The 16,169-nt window shown below is 44.9% G+C and overlaps 1 protein-coding gene and 1 non-coding gene across 5 annotated transcripts in view; both read right to left on the reverse strand.

The window, feature by feature from the left end:
* Positions 1-4,768: 4,768 nt before the first annotated feature.
* LOC130830699 (U6 spliceosomal RNA) lies at positions 4,769-4,875 on the reverse strand. Its single transcript, XR_009047866.1, has one exon. It is a non-coding gene; the product is annotated as a U6 spliceosomal RNA (small nuclear RNA).
* Positions 4,876-6,979: 2,104 nt separating this feature from the next.
* VPS26C (VPS26 endosomal protein sorting factor C) overlaps positions 6,980-16,169 on the reverse strand; it is a 47,934-nt gene continuing 38,744 nt past the window's right edge. For all 4 annotated transcript variants that reach the window (XM_057696321.1, XM_057696318.1, XM_057696320.1 and 1 more), the window contains 3 exons: positions 13,136-13,286; positions 12,693-12,845; positions 6,980-8,925 (listed from right to left, as the gene is read on the reverse strand). In XM_057696321.1, coding sequence (XP_057552304.1) covers positions 8,843-8,925; positions 12,693-12,845; positions 13,136-13,286 — 387 coding nt within the window. In that variant the 3' untranslated portion in view covers positions 6,980-8,842. The remainder of the gene's footprint in view (positions 8,926-12,692; positions 12,846-13,135; positions 13,287-16,169) is intronic.

Here is a 16,169-nt window from a genome sequence, read left to right on the forward strand (position 1 = left end):
GCCATCATCAAAAAGTCTACAAATAATAAATGCTGGAGGGGGTGTGGAGAAAACATTGAGGTGCCACCTCACACTCATCAGAGTGGCCACCATCAAAAAGTCTACAAACAATAAACGCTGGAGAGGATGTGGAGAAAAGGACCCCTCTTACATTGTTGGTGGGAATGTCAACTGGTGCAGCCACTATGGAGAACAGAATGGAGATTCCTCAAAAAATTAAAAATAGAACTAGCATACAATCTAGCAATTCCCATCCTGGGTGTTTATCCAAAATAAACAAAAACATTAATTCAAACTAAGTACCCATCTATACATGAATGGATAAAGAAGATGTGTGTGTGTGTATAAAATATTCCATTGTATGTGCATATATATATAATATTTCATTGTATGTGTTATTATATATATAGATACATATGCATACAATGGAATATTATTCGGCCATAAATAAGAATGAGTTCTTACCATCTGCAACAACATGGATGGACTCAGAGGGTATTACACATAGTGAAATAAGAGAAACACAAGTACTGCATATTCACTTATATGTGCAATCTAAAAAGTAGAACTAGTGAATATGACAAAAAATAAAAAGACTCAGATATGGAGAGCAAGCTAGTGGCTACCAGTGAGGAGAGGGAAATGGGGAGGGCAAAGAGGGGCAGGGAATAAAGAGGTACAAACTACTAAGCATAAAATAAATAAGCTACAATATAAAGCTAGATATATTATACAGCATAGGGAACATAGCCAATATCTTATAACCATGAGTGGAGTATAACCTTTAAAAACCGTGAATCACTATGCTGTCTGTATACCTTAAACCTATATAATATTGTAAATCAACTATACCTCAATAAAAAAAGCCAACTTATAAAATAAAAATAAAGTAACTAATGAAAGAATAACATCTACTTTACAAGCTTCTGATAATGCTGACATGAAATAAGCTATGTAAAGTTTATAGCACAATACACCTGGCACATAGTAAGCACTCAATAAAGCTATTATACTTATGGTGGTAGAAGATTTTTCTAACTTCCATGTAGTCTATTCAAATATAAATAAAAGCTGCAATGCAATATATTTATATCGATATTCTAGAATGGATTTAGGTCTGCATGCCCAGAAATATAGGCAGTTCATTTCTATTTGATAGTCCAAACCAAAACATCTGGCTCTGGGATCCAAGAGGAACTGCATGAATTTTTTTTTAAGTTCAGAATGTTCTATTTATAGATCTCAACCCCTTATCTCCAGCTTTTTACTCTATAAAGAAAATGCATGTGTGAACTAATCATTTGGAATCCTCTCATAAAAGATGGTCATTACCCACTAATTAAAAATACATCTAAACCGTTAGGTATAAAATAAGCTATAAGGATATATTGTACAACACAGGGAATATAGCCACTATTTTACAATAACTATAAATGGAGTATAACCTTTAAAAATTGTGAATCACTATATTATATACCTGTAACATATAATATGGTACGTCAACTATACTTCAATAAAAAAATTTAAAAATTAACATAACCTTCTGAGTGACAACTTAAGATTTTACAGTTGTTTTTAATTCAAGCACTTTATGTATTCATATGTATCTATTCAAACACTATATATATATATATATATATATAATGCAGTAACATACATATATATATATTACTGCATTTAATCCTCATGATGTTCTTATGAATAAATATCATTGGTCCCATTTTACAAATGAGAAAACTGTGGCTTATGGAATTTAGTTATCTTGCTTAGGGTTACACAAGAAATAAGCATCTCAGTGCCCTAGTTCTTAGTACAATGCCTCACATATAAAACTACTTAATAAATAATTGTGGAATTAATGACTTTAGGAATAAATTAATTTAAAAAATACATCTAAAAGTGTAAAAAAAAAAAAGTTACGAGGAGGGAAGGGGTGGGAAAGAAAGGCCAAGACAGAAAGAGAGAGGGGCAGCCGAGGGACTGGGCCAGGCGCAGCAGCTAAGAGGAGACTAAGAGGCAGGGCTGCACTTGACAACCAGCATGTTGAGATGTCAGAAGAGGCAGAGTGGCTGTGAGAGAAAGAGACACAGAGAGACAGAGAGCCAAAGAGGGCAAGAGACTTGACTGTAAGAGACTCCTGGACTGACAACTCCATGCAGTTCAGGACCAGAACGACTATGGCTGAACCAGGGTTCACGGCAAACCACTGATACTAACCTCTTACTCACAATGTCCCAACACGTATGTTAGAGCCCTGCTCTAAACTTTGTAGAAAGGCTTACTGTTTTGCTACGAAAAAATTGTAAAACCCCACATTGTCATGTGGTAGTGCATTTGTATGTGGTGCACAGACAGGCAGAAAGTGTACACCTGTACTTTGGTTCATGGTGGGAATTAAGTGATTCATTTCTAGGTTTGTTGAGGATTTGTCAGTGGCTCCTCAAATGCAATGACCTTATGGTTAGCTCACCCTAAAAAGGAATTCCCCAATGCAGGAATGTCATTTTAATGATTCCTTCCTTTGTAGCCTTTTTGCTCCTTGAGGGTACCTTTTTGGTGAAGCTCAGTGTCATTCCTTGGGAAACAGCTTGATTGACTCTTACTTTGTAAATTGCCATTTTCAACCAGTGAATAACTACAGTTATCTTCAAATGAGTTAGAAATAAGCTAGGATGGAGATACTGAGATTAGACTGTGACTTAAACTTCAAATGTCTCATCATTTCCCTTCCCAACCACTTCTTTTTAGTTTTCTTGGACAACTTTGGAAAGTAACTATGGGACCAAATAAATCTTAAGATATGTTACCCCCTAACCCCCCCAAAAAAAGTTATTGCACATGTTGCAATGCAAATGAACCTTAAATACATTATGCTAACTGCAAGAAGCCAGTCACAAAAAACCACATAATGTATGATTTCATTCACATTCACATGAAATATTCAGAACAGGCAAGACTATGGAGACAGAGAGCAAATTAGTGGTGCTTAGGGCTGAAGAGGAAGGGTCTGCCTCCTCACGGCCGCAGGCTTTCTTTTTAGAGTGAAGAAAATATTCTATATTTAGATTTTGGTGATGGTTCCACATCTCTGTGAGTATAGTGAAAACTACTGAATTGCATACTTTAAATGGGTAAATTTTATGGTCCATGAGTGATATTTCAATAAAGATGTTAACAAATAGACATCTTTTGGGTATGATGATCTATATGACTCTGTGCTTTTATGTATGTTTGATATTTCCAAAATAAAAGGTTAAAATACAATAATATATACCTTATGGTATCCATCAAGATGATCCTCAACAGAGCTGGCACCTGGCCTTTGACTTTTTCCTTCTTCATCCTTTCTCCCATTCCGCTACCTGGAATGAGATGTGATGGCTGGAACTATCTGCTAGTATCTTAGACCATGAAGACAAGGGCCACACCCTAGAAAAGGCATCACAGTGAGCTGGAACTTGCCTGGATCTCTAAGAACACCTTGGCTCTGAGCTGCTATACCAGCTCTGAACTACCTACCTGTGGACATTTATATGAGTCCTGTTTAAGTCACTTTCACTTCGGGTCGCCCTTACTCGCAGCTAAACCTAACCCTAACTGATAATGTCATATTTTTATATTAGGGCTATGCTTGTTTTTCATAAAATAAATTGGAAGGCTTTTCATCCTTCTCTACATCCTGCAAAAGGTTAAGTAACAGAGGAACTATTTAATCTTTAAAGCTTTGACAGAAACCTGCTGTAAAACCATCTGTGGCTTGGCACCTTTTCAGTGATACTTCTTTGGCAATTTTTTCAATTTCTTCCATAGGCTATCATTTTATTCAGGTATCCTATCTTTTCTGGAGTCACTCTGCATTTTATCAATATTTGCAAATTTATTAGCAGGAAATGAACATACTGTAATATAATTCTTATCAGACTCCTTTTAACATGAAATTGTTCCCAGTGTTACACATTTTTCTCCTTTTGCTTTGTTTCATTCTATTAAAGATTGGCCAGTTGAATTAGTCTTTTCAAAGTACAAACTCGTGGACTTATTAATAAATTTTCAGTGCTTTAAAATTCATATCAGTATCAATTGGTTCCTACTTTTATCATTATTGCTTTCTATTTATTTATTTTTAAATATGTAATTTCTCATCTTATTTATTTACTGGCTGCATTGGGTCTTTGTTGCTGTGCTTGGGCTTTCTCTAGTTGCGGCAAGCAGGGGCAACTTCTTTGTGATGTGTGGGCTTCTCAGTGTGGTGGCTTCTCTTGTTGCAGAGCATGGGCTCTTGGCACACAGCCTTCAGTAATTGTGGCATGTGGACTCAACAGTTGTGGCTAACAGGCTTTAGAGCACAGGCTCAGCAGCTGTGGTACACAGGCTTAGCTGCTCCACGACACGTGGAATCTTCCTGCTCCAGGGGTCAAACCCGTGTCCCCTGCATCGACAGGCAGATTCTTAACCACTGCACCACCAGGGAAGTCCTTTCCTATTTGTTTTTCTAGAGTTTTAATTTGAATGCCTAACTCATTAGTTTTCATTCTCTTTGGTATAATAAAAAATATTTAAGGCTATGAATTTTCCTATGACTGCAGCACTGGCCATAGTGCAAAGCTCTTGCCATACAGTATACTCATTTTCATTAAAATCTAAAAGGGTCCATAAATGAAGTTTTGGTTTCCTCTTTGAAGAACATTATAAAATTTACAAGTGGTTATACTGAATTTGATTTTCCTTTTAGAATAAATTTCTAATTTTTTTTCTTTTCCTTTTAAAAAAAAATATGGAATGCTTCACGAATTTGCATGTCATCCTTGCACAGGAGCCATGTTAATCTTCTTTGTATTGTTCCAATTTTAGTATATGTGCTGCCAAAGCGAGCACTCAGTTTCTAATTATAGATTCAATTTGGTGTACCCCCCAAAAAATAATAAATAAAATTTAAAAAAATTATAAAAAATTTTTCTAATTATATTGCGCTATGGTAGAGTATGTGGCTTGGGCAATTTCTATGTGTTAACATTTTATTAAGCTTTTTCTTTATGGCAAGGATGTATCATTGATTTTTGCAAATTTTCCATGCAGTAAAAAGTATGTATTTTCTGTAAAATATAAAGGAATATGGTGGTGAACATTTTAGGAAGTAAATACTCAGTTCTTAAACTCTTCTGTTCTTTTAATGTACTGGGTTTTGAATTTGAGTTTTCTGAAAATGTATTGATATTGAAGCTATTTTAAAACAAAAATGAGTATTTAAGATTTTTATTTTTTTGCTCTTCTCTATCACTTTTCCACAGCTAAGTCTAAGCACACCCCTTTCTTGGTGTATCCGGCGGCAGTAGGTCTGGTTTGCTGGCCTGGCCTCCCCTAGGTGGCTGCTCATCTGTAAACAGAAAAGCTCCTCCCATTTCTGTCACATAAGACCCAGAGACTGTGGTCTTAAAACTCTAATCCTTGATCAAGATGATCACATCCCCTGTCATGGGGCCCTTGCTGAACAAACCCCATTTCTTAGTAATCCTTTTCCCTGGAGCTGCTTCTTCATGAGCCTTCACAGAGCCTCCTGCCTCAGCTGAACTCTGTCAAAGGAACCAAATGGAGACCTACTGGGGAAATGACAGTTGATCCAGATGACAGGCAACCAAACATTCTCGTGTTATCTCGACCCTTGGTCTTCAACAAGCAGATGCTCACCCAAATCTGCTGAGTCTTGAAGAAGCAGGCACAAATTATGTCTTTGTGCCTTTCCCTCAACCGCAATCCCCTCATCTGTAAATGGGGATAAGAGTTCCCTCCTCATAGGGTCGCTGCACAATTAAATAAGATAATACATGCACAGCACTCAACACAGGGTCTGATCCAGAATAACAATGAACCCTCACAGAGCTCCTGCTCTCACTAGATGCACAGCCACAGCCGGTGTCTATCAACACTCCAGCAACTGCAAACATCCGCATGGAGCCCCCTGGGCGGGAGCGGCCTAGCCCTTGGGAACAGGACGCAGCCTCACTTGAGGAAGCAGTTCCTGCAGGTTTCAAGGATGAGTGGGAACCAGCACCCGACGACAGCAGCACCAGACTTGCCAGCCCGCGGCAGCTCTCCTCCCAGAACACAGGCTGAAAGGGCTGCGTCACAGCTGTCATCACAGAATTTACCTTGGTATTGCCACTTCTCCCAGGAAAACCTAACCTAGTCTTTCAGATCTCCAGAACAGTCAGTGACAGTGAAAACCAGCCCATCTTCCTTCCACTCTGGTCAAGGAGATTTTACTGGGTAGAGTGGGGTCAGCTGGGACCTAGGGTGGCTGCAGGAGCAGCAATAGCTCCAGGGATTGCTGGTCTACACCTGCCCTGGTGTTTGACCAACTGGGCCTGGATGAGGTTCCGGACCCCTGAGAGTCTTGGTGCAGAGGGTGGGCATGAAGACAAAGGAGTGCTTCTTCATCCTACAGGCATGTGGACCTCATGCTGTACAAGCACGGGTATGAACTCCTGCCTCTCCCATCCTGAGTTCCAGGGCAGGGCAATCCCGTGCTCTGAAGACCATCCATACCTTTCCCTCTCCTGTGACGACACAGGCAGGAGGCATGCTGTTCTGCTCACACACTCCCTGTGCTCGGCATAGTCTATGCCAGGATGCAGGCCTGTTCATGGCCCAGCCATGGGAAGGTGCCCACGTCCTCCCTGTCACATGACCACATCCAGCTGCAAAGGAGCCAGAAGTTAGTCCCCAGCCAGGTGTGCACAGCTCCATGGAAATGGAACCCTATTTCTGAACATGGAGGAGAAACAGAGGGGGGCTGTGGAGAGCACTGGCGACCTGCCACAGCCCAAAGTGCGGCCAGCACAGGAGGTGGTCTTTCTCCAAAGATTTTAAAGGTAATTCAGATTCAGGCTCTGGAATTATGAGGCTCAATGGAAAAGGCAGAAACAACACTGGGGTCCCACCTCCCCCCAGCTACTGGAGCAGCTGGGCTCAGGACATGAACTCTGGGTGAAGTCAGGCACGATGCTTTTTTATTATTTTTTTATTGATTGATTTTAACGTTTTATTTTTCATTGACCTCTCCACCTTTCCTGTGGAACTCACGATGTGGCTGAGAACCGGAGTCAGGCCCCATTTCTGCTGGAGCTCCAAGAATCAGAAGGTGCTCCTGCCTAAATAAGCATTTCCCAAGAAATATACTGTTTTACATTTACGGTTCACGGCCTCTTTCTTTCACCTCCCCTCCTGCTCTAATGGGAGAACATGACAACACAGCCCCCCAGCTGCAGCCAGGGCAGTAGTGGGACTGTTGCTCCCAAGATACCCAAACGTTCAAGTTTTCCTTAATAACTGACGGTGGAGGTGCCCGTCCAAGAAGGGCAAGGACACGGCCCTTACCTGGGCCCCTCGGGGGTGAATAAAATGATAAAGGTGGCCGGGCTGCTGGCCGCTCTTCAGGTGATAATTATCTCCTAACAACAGTACTCACCATACTTAAGTCCAAAAAACTGGTTTACTTAAGAAATTATATAGCAATATACGTCCCAAACCTTTTCTCAAAATTCTCATTTAGCTTTTTTCCTCACTAAAAATGATCTCTACATTTGAAATTTTCCAGGAAGCATGGACTCCTTGTTTTCTGCTGGTCTAGTTTAAACACAGCATCAGATCATTGTTAATGTCATGTGTGTGTAAAAGGAGATTATAAACTAGAAATGTATGTTCTGGGAACCACCTTTTTAAATGGCTCAGTGAATAAGTTGTATCCACTTCACTGGTGAAGCCTGAGGGAAAAGCTGAGCCTGAGTCAGGTTTGTTTGCCCTCGGCATCAGGGTCACCAGAGCTGTCCCAGGACAACAGCGGGACCTCCAGGGGGCCGTCAGCCACCTGCCCAAGACTGCCAGGCCGAGGGCTGTCGGGGAGGCCAGGCAGCGTGCAGAGTGCACGGCTTACTTTTGAGGTTAACTGTGGACCCACAGAAACAATGGCAGGATTTGAAGGAAGGACTGTGTTGTAACAGACCCACCGAACACTGCGAATCATAACAGGAGGCGAGGGAGAAAATGGCTTCAGGCCAATTCCCCCCACCCCCCAACACAGGTCCCTCAGGTGGGATGGAGGTGGGCCAAGTTCATCAGGTCCAGGCCATGCCAGCACAGAGGGGTCTTCACGCCTGGGTCTCCCGCCACTCAGAACCCAGCCTATGAGGACAGGCGTGAACACGTTTTCATCCCCCCGACAGAACCTCGCACTTAAATGGACTCTGGGAAGGTGGCAGCAGGTCCTGAGATTCAGAAATACTCCAGCACCAGCCATGGTCAGCAGATCCCCTCACTCCTGGGAGGGCAAGGCACACTTTCCCCAGGTCCCTAAAAGTTCTGAAGTTATCATGAAAAATGCTATAAAAAAGAACAGTGGGAAACAGGCTACACTGCACCGGAGACGCCACAGCACCCTCCTTGGCGGGCGTCTGCCAACATCACGGGCAACCCGCACACCTGCCGCCACCTCGTGAAGTCGCTTCGCTGTCGGGAGCCCCGGCCACATCCATCGGTCAGACAGGAGGTTTCCTTCGTCCCCGACCTCACTTTCCAGCAAAATTCAGACTCTGTTACAACTGTTTCCTGAACCTAAAAATGAGCAGGTTGGTTGGGAGTCACAGGAGATCTGCTCTCTGGGAAACGATCTTGCCAACACCGTGAAGAAATTCCGATGAATTTCAAAGGGAAGCTGGGACTGGAGGGGCCTCGAGATGAGGAAGAAGGGCAGACTCATTTCTGATACAGAACCAGCAAGAGAGCAGGTTCAGCGCCGCCAGCCCCGGCTCCCGTGAGGTCACGTGGCCGCGTCTCCCCCTGCCCGCGGCTACATCCTGCAGAGCTTCAGCGGGAAGTTCTCCGTGATGAGGTGGTCGGGGTGAAGCAGCACAACAATGTTAACCTCAAACTCTGGGAACAGAAAGGACAGGCTTAATGCTCATGGGCCCCGCGCGGCGGGAACCAAGCACCAACCCCACCACGGGCGCAGCAAGCTCTTGACAAGCTGGGTTTGCACGTACGTCATCCCAGGCTTCCAGGAGAATCGGTGTAGATGGCCACACCAGCCGGCTTGCCTAAATAAGCTGGTCTTCTCACCTTGGAATATGCTGTAAGGCCTCAGCTTCCCTAAATACTCTCCTTGCCCTCTGTCTTTACTGCAGAGACTCTTCTAGAATCCTGTTAACTCACGCGCACTCTTGCGCTTTATTTTTATATTTCCTACAGTTATTAATGGAATAGGGGATTCCACACTGGCCCACAGCTGTTTGGGGACACCTTTCCCAGCCCAGGCGAGACACAGTGTTCACATATAGCAAGCAGTCTAACTGTAGTTCCTTTGGATGCTGGCTGATTTACCTGCACACTTGTTCAAACATTCCTCTTTTACCTTTCAGCAAACAGAACCCTTTCCTCCCAGCTCCCTAACCAGTAGGGGTGAGCTTGCTGGTGACGGTGAAGAGGTGTGCAAGAGGAGGGAGCCCCCAAACAGAGACAAGCCCGGGTCCCTCCCCAGCGTGAAGGGCGAGGCGGGCAACACCGCAGCGCAGCGGCTCAGCTGGGGAAGGGGCTGGGGGGTCAGCTTGTCCAGGGCCCCGTCTGTGGCTGGAGTCCCAAGGATGATGTCCCCGTGTGTGGCTGTCGCCTTTGCCAAGCATCAGTTGGGACAGAAGCCATGCACCCGCAGTGCCCACCCCGTTCCTTCCCTTTCCCTGATGATGGTCACACAGCAGAACACCCTCTGGGCCTGCCCAGCACCATCCTTCCCCTGCTCCTGCAGCCACCTCGCTGTCCTCCTTGGAGGGGGCGTAGTGTGGCTGGAGGGGACAGAGAAGACGCCTGGCAGGCACGGAAGGCCCACAGCAGGGAGTGGCGCTGGCTTCCTAACAGTGGGAGCACCGTGGGCTCGGCTGGAGGACGCCACGGGCCTGGCCATGCGCAGGAACTCCCTCGTGGTCAAGGTGAGGGGGCACACCCAGATGTGCATCCAACTCGGGATGTGGGGCTCACCCCACCCCCACCTGAGAACTGGAGCCCAACCTCGCCAGCCACGTGACACCAATCCCGGGGCTAAGAGAGGCGGTGGCATCCGATGACCTGAGGGCCACATGCTTCCTGTGCCCACTCCCCCCACCACCAGCTGACAGGGCAGCCACCGTGCAAGCCTCTAACCAGAAGAAACATGAGCCATGAGGACAAAAGCATCACTGATGTCTTGGCTGATGGACTGAGGGCATTATTTCAATGGAAGAATCACAGGCACTGCGTTACATGTTATAGAGACACTTTGTAAGTCTGATGGAAATAACGTGCAGAAAATATAGGTGCCTAGTACATAGCACGGCAGAAAAAAAAATCCTTTTTTGAAGTTTATGTAGGAAAACCAAGTTGAGAAATCAACAGACAAGCTCCTCCTCCTTCACTTAAAGCTGAAGTAGAGCTGACCCTTGAACAACGCAGTCAAAACTCCACACAGAATTTACAGGCAGTTCCTCCACAGCTGTGGTTCTGCATCTGCAGATTCAACCAACCATGACTCGTGTAGGCCTGCAGTACATGCTACTGAAAAAACAGCCCCTTCGGAACACGGTGTGCAGCGTGGCAGGGAGCACTGGGTGGGACGCGCGGGGCTGGCGCTAGGCAGGGCGCGGAGGGTCCTGGAGGCTGCGGTGCTCGCTCTGCACTCGAAGAGGCCCTGCTGCCTCTGGATTGTGTACGGTGGGCACATGCTGCCTATCCACAACCAAACATGGTTCCTGAGAAAAACTGTGGTACCTTGTTAGCTCGGGTCAAGTTTGACCCCATGTCATCTTTCAGCCGACTTTGCTGTGCTTTCCCGTGTTCAGTGAACAGCTGGGTCTGTCGCCCTCCCTCCTATTGACAAGGGTGTCCTGACCCCGTTACGCCCTCGCTACCACGTAACATTTCAGATAAAGCACTCCACTTGTCTTAGACTGTGCTTCTCGCCCACCCGGCCAGTGGCGCTCTGGGTCTCACACTCACACGAGGGCACAGAAAGGTCCAGGCAGTGCCCCGAGATTCCAGGTGCAAACACCTTTCTCTCTCTTCAAACAAATAGCTCAACTTCAATGATGAAACTCTACTTTCTCCAATTTTTTTTTTTTTTTTTGGCCACACCCCACAGCTTGCGGAATCTTAGTTCCCAGACCAGGGACCCGGGCCATGGCAGTGAAAGCGCAGAGTCCTAACCACTGCACCTCCAGGGAATTCCCTCTACTTACTTCAATTTTAAATTACATTATTTGTAATTATTTAAAGTAGGGACTTCCCTGGAGGTCCAGTGGTTAAGACTTTGCCTTCCAATGCAAGGGGTGAGGGTTCCATCCAGGGTAGGGGAGCTAAGATCCCACATGCCATGCAGCCAAAAAAGTAAAAAACATAAAACAGAAGCAATATTGTAACAAATTCAATAAAGACTTAGAAAAAAAGAGTAAAATCACGGTCTAATTAAAAAAGAAAAGATTCTCTCTGGACTAGTAATAATGCACGTTAGAAGATTTTGTGGGAGACTTCCATGGTGGTGCAGTGGTTAAGAATCCGCCAATGCAGGGGACTCAGGTTCAATCCCTGCTCCAGGAATATCCCACATGCCATGGAGCAACTAAGCCCGTGCACCACAACTACTGAGCCTGTGCTCTAGAGCCTGTGAGCCACAACTATTGAGCCCATGTGCCACAACTACTGAGGCCTGCGCACCTAGAGCCCGTGCTCTGCAACAAGAGAAGCCACTGCAATGAGAAGCCCGCGCACCACAACGAAGAGCAGCCCCCGCTTGCCACAAGTAGAGAAAGCCTGTATGCAGTAACGAAGCCACAAAAAAAAAAGGGGGGGGGACTATGACATTAAGAAAACACACTGGCCTTATGGACTTCGTTCCCATTTCTCAATGAAACAGGTATAAAAGCAGAATCATTTACCAAAACCTCCTTATCCTATCCAGCAGTGAGCCTGCGCGTGACGCAGAGCCCGGGGACTTTCCTGTGGTCTTCCGGCCAGCCTGCAGGAGGCCCCGTGGACCAGGCCGGGTCCGCCCGCTGTGTCTCTGTGGGGGATGAGCTCTCCCCCGAGCTTCGTGAGCATGAGGGTTTTACTCGGGTGGATGCACCATCAAAACATCGTACACGAACACTTAAAACCATGGAAAGGTTCATAATGCAAAGTGAAAGGAGAAAAAGAAGGACAGAAAGCTGCGTCTGTAACACGATTCAGATCTTGTGGTCAAAATATCTATCCACACGATCATGGAGAATGACAGACACACCCTCAGCTGCTGGAGCTAAAGCCCTCAGGAAGATGACCATTCACACTGGGCGGTCACAGCTCTCCCATTGCCGTCAAATGCCAGCCCATCACAGAGCTGACTCGACCTCCTCATGCACCAGGCCAGCTGGTCCCTGGCCAAGTTAGTGTCCTTCACAGAGCTCGTTGTCACCTGCCCGGCCCCACTGTCTCCCTGGGGGGGCGACACAAGTTCCTCGGAGCTGGGACTGCTCACCCGGGACTCTTGGTGCCACACCCACCGCTGCTCTGTGTGTGTTTTTTGTTAAGGGACCAAAGGACTGGGTGCTCTGAGCTGCATCTGACGCCAGGGGACCAGCGTGTCCGTCCCTCCTGTGGCCGTACCCCTCCCAGGGGCACCCCGAGGGCAGCACACGTACCCACTTTGAAGTTTGTGGTCTCCAGCGTCGGGCAGGTGAAGAGCCGGGGGAAGACCATGTATATGGGGACAGAGAGGCCCCGACACACGTCCCCATCGGCGATCTGAATGTTCTGAATCTCTGTGGCATCACGGGCGTACCCTTCTGCACAGCCTGGAGTGGGAGCAAGCGTCCGGCGGTCAGAACACAGCAAACGTCCAAGCAGGCTGGACCACAGCCTCCGTGCGACTCTAGAAGCATCTGCACCAGCCCAATCACCTGCGCTCCCACTGGCGCTGCAGGATTCTGGAGAATTCCCTCCCCTCCACATTCCCCTCTCCTCAAACATACATTTCTTGGAATCGAGAGGCAAGCTCATGGCTGAGGGTCGGTGGCAGCGGGGCACAGGGGAGGTTGGGGGTGAGGGAGGGGGATGGGGGTAGAAATGGGGGGGGAGGCCTTACCGCATGTCTCCACGCGCACCAGCTGCAGCTCGATGCTTTTGATGGCAGCCTCTGAGCTCTCCACCACCAGCTCTCCCGTCAGTGGCTGTGTGATAACACAGTTGGTTGAGTTGAGATGTCCTCTGATGAGAAATTTGGGGAGCAAGGCTCTCTAACACAAGACAAAAACAGACATATCAGGAATAGGAGGTGCCAGGGGAAGTTACTCAAGTCACTTTGGTACAAATAAAAACTGAAAACAGGGTCAGGTAATTTTTATAAAATCCACTGGGACCCTGGTTTACGAAATGGGAAAAAAGGTACAATAGTACTTACATCTTCTGTCAGCCTAAGTAACAGACTAATTATTCAACAACTATCTAAGGATACAAGGCACATGATGCCGGCGCAGAATGACCCATTCGCACACAGAACCTGATCGCCCAGATCATGCCTGCAAAACTCCTTCTCACAAGAGAGTGTTTAAGGACAGCCAGTCTCACACACACACACACACACACGAAGTTTTAAAAAGATAATCATCCCAACAAACAAAAGCCCAGGGCCAGATGGATTCACAGGTGAATTCTATCAAACATTCAGAGAAGAGCTAACACCTATCCTTCTCAAACTCTTCTAAATTATAGCAGAAGGAGGAACACTCCCAAACTTATTCTACAAGGCCACCATCACCCTGATACCAAAACCAGGCAAAGATATCACAAAAAAAGAAAATTACAGGCCAATATCACTGATGAATATAGATGCAAAAATCCTCAACAAAATACTAGCTAACAGAATCCAACAGCACATTAAAAAGATCATATAACATGATCAAGTGGCGTTTATCCCTGGGATGCAAGAAGTCTTCAATATACGCAAATCAATCAATGTGATACACCATACTAACAAACTGAAAGATAAAAACCATACAATAATCTCAATAGACGCAGAAAAAGCTTTTGACAAAATTCAACATCCATTTATGACAAAAACTCTCCAGAAAATGGGCACAGAAGGAAATTACCTCAGCATAATAAAAGCCATATATGACAAACCAACAGCAACATTGTCCTAAATGGTGAAAAACTGAAAGCATTCCCTCCAAGGACAGGAACAAGACAGGGGTGTCCATTCTCACCATTATCATTCAACATAGTTTTGGAAGTTTTAGCCACAGCAATCAGAGAAGAAAATGAAATAAAAGGAATACAAATTGGAAAAGAAGTAAAACTGTCACTCTGTGCAGATGACATGATATTATACATAGAAAACCCTAAAGGCTCTACCAGAAAACTGCTAGCACTAATTGATGAATTTAGTAAAGTAGCAGGATACAAAATTAATGTGCAGAAATCTCTTGCATTCCTATACACTAACAATGAAGGAGCAGAAAGAGAAATTAAGGAAACTCTTCCATTTACCATTGCAACAAAAAGAATAAAATACCTAGGAATAAATCTGCCTAAGGAGGCAAAAGACCTGTATGCAGAAAACTATATAAGACACTGATGAAAGAAATCAAAGACGATCCAAACAGATGGAGGGACATACCATGTTCCTGGATTGGAAGAACCAACATTGTGAAAATGACTGTACTACCCAAAGCAATTTACAGATTCAATGCAATCCCGATCAAATTACCAACGGCATTCTTCACAGAACTAGAACAAGAAATCTTACGATTTGTATGGAAACGCGAAAGACCCCGAATAGCCAAAGCAATCTTGAGAAGGAAAGATGGAGTTGGTGGAATTAGGCTTCCTGACTTCAAACTATACTACAAGGCCACAGTGATCAAGACAGTATGGTACTGGCACAAAAATAGAAAGGAAGATCAATGGAACAGAATAGAAAACTCAGAGGTAAACCCAAGCACATATGGGCAGCTTATCCTTGACAAAGGAGGCAAGAAAATACAATGGAAAAAAGACAGCCTCTTCAGTAAGTGGTGCTGGGAAAATTGGACAGCTACATATAAAAGAATGAAATTAGAACACTTCCTAACACCATACACAAGAATAAACTCAAAATGGATTAAAGACCTACATGTAAGGCCAGACACTATAAAACTCCTGGAGGAAAACATAGGCAGAACACTCTAGGACATACATCCAAGCAAGATCCTTTTTGACTCACCTCCTAGAATAATGGAAGTAAAATCAAGAATAAACAAATGGGACCTCATGAAACTTAAAAGCTTCTGCACAGTGAAAGAAACCATAAACAAGACAAGAAGACAACCCTCAGAATGGGGAAAATACTTGCCAACGGAACAACAGACAAAGGATTAATCTTCAAAATATATAAGCAGCTCATGCAGCTTAATACCAAAAAAGCAAATAATCCAATCCACAAATGGGCGCGGGAGACCTAAATAGACATTTCTCCAAAGAAGACATGCAGATGGCCAACAAACACATGAAAAGATGCTCAACATCACTCATCATTAGAGAAATGCAAGTCAAAGCCACAGTGAGGTATCACCTCACACTGGTCAGAATGGCCATCATCAAAAAATCTAGAAACAATAAATGTTGGAGAGGGTGTGGAGAAAAGGGAACTCTCCTGCACTGTTGGTGGGAATGTAAGCTGGTACAGCCACTATGGAAAACAATCTGGAGGTTCCTTAAAAAACTAAAAATGGAACTACCATATGACCCAGTAATCCCACTACTGGGCATACACCCAGAGAAAACCATAAGCCAAAAAGAAACATGTGGCATAATGTTCATTGCAGCACTATTTACAATAGCCAGGACATGGACACAACCTAAATGCCCATCAACAGATGAATGGATCAAGAAGATGTGGCATATATATACACAATGGAATATTATTCAGCCATAAAAAGGAATGAAATTGAACTATATGTCATGAGGTGGATAGACCTAGAGTCTGACATACAGAGTGAAGTAAGCCAAAAAGAGAAAAACAAATACCATATGCTAACATATATATGGAATCTGAAGAAATGGTACAGATGAGCCCAGTGACAGGCAAGAGTGGAGATACAGAAGTAGAGAATGGACTTGAGGACATGGGGCTGGGGTGG

This window comes from Hippopotamus amphibius, chromosome 10 (genome assembly GCF_030028045.1).
Source record: "Hippopotamus amphibius kiboko isolate mHipAmp2 chromosome 10, mHipAmp2.hap2, whole genome shotgun sequence".
Lineage (NCBI taxonomy): Eukaryota > Metazoa > Chordata > Mammalia > Artiodactyla > Hippopotamidae > Hippopotamus > Hippopotamus amphibius.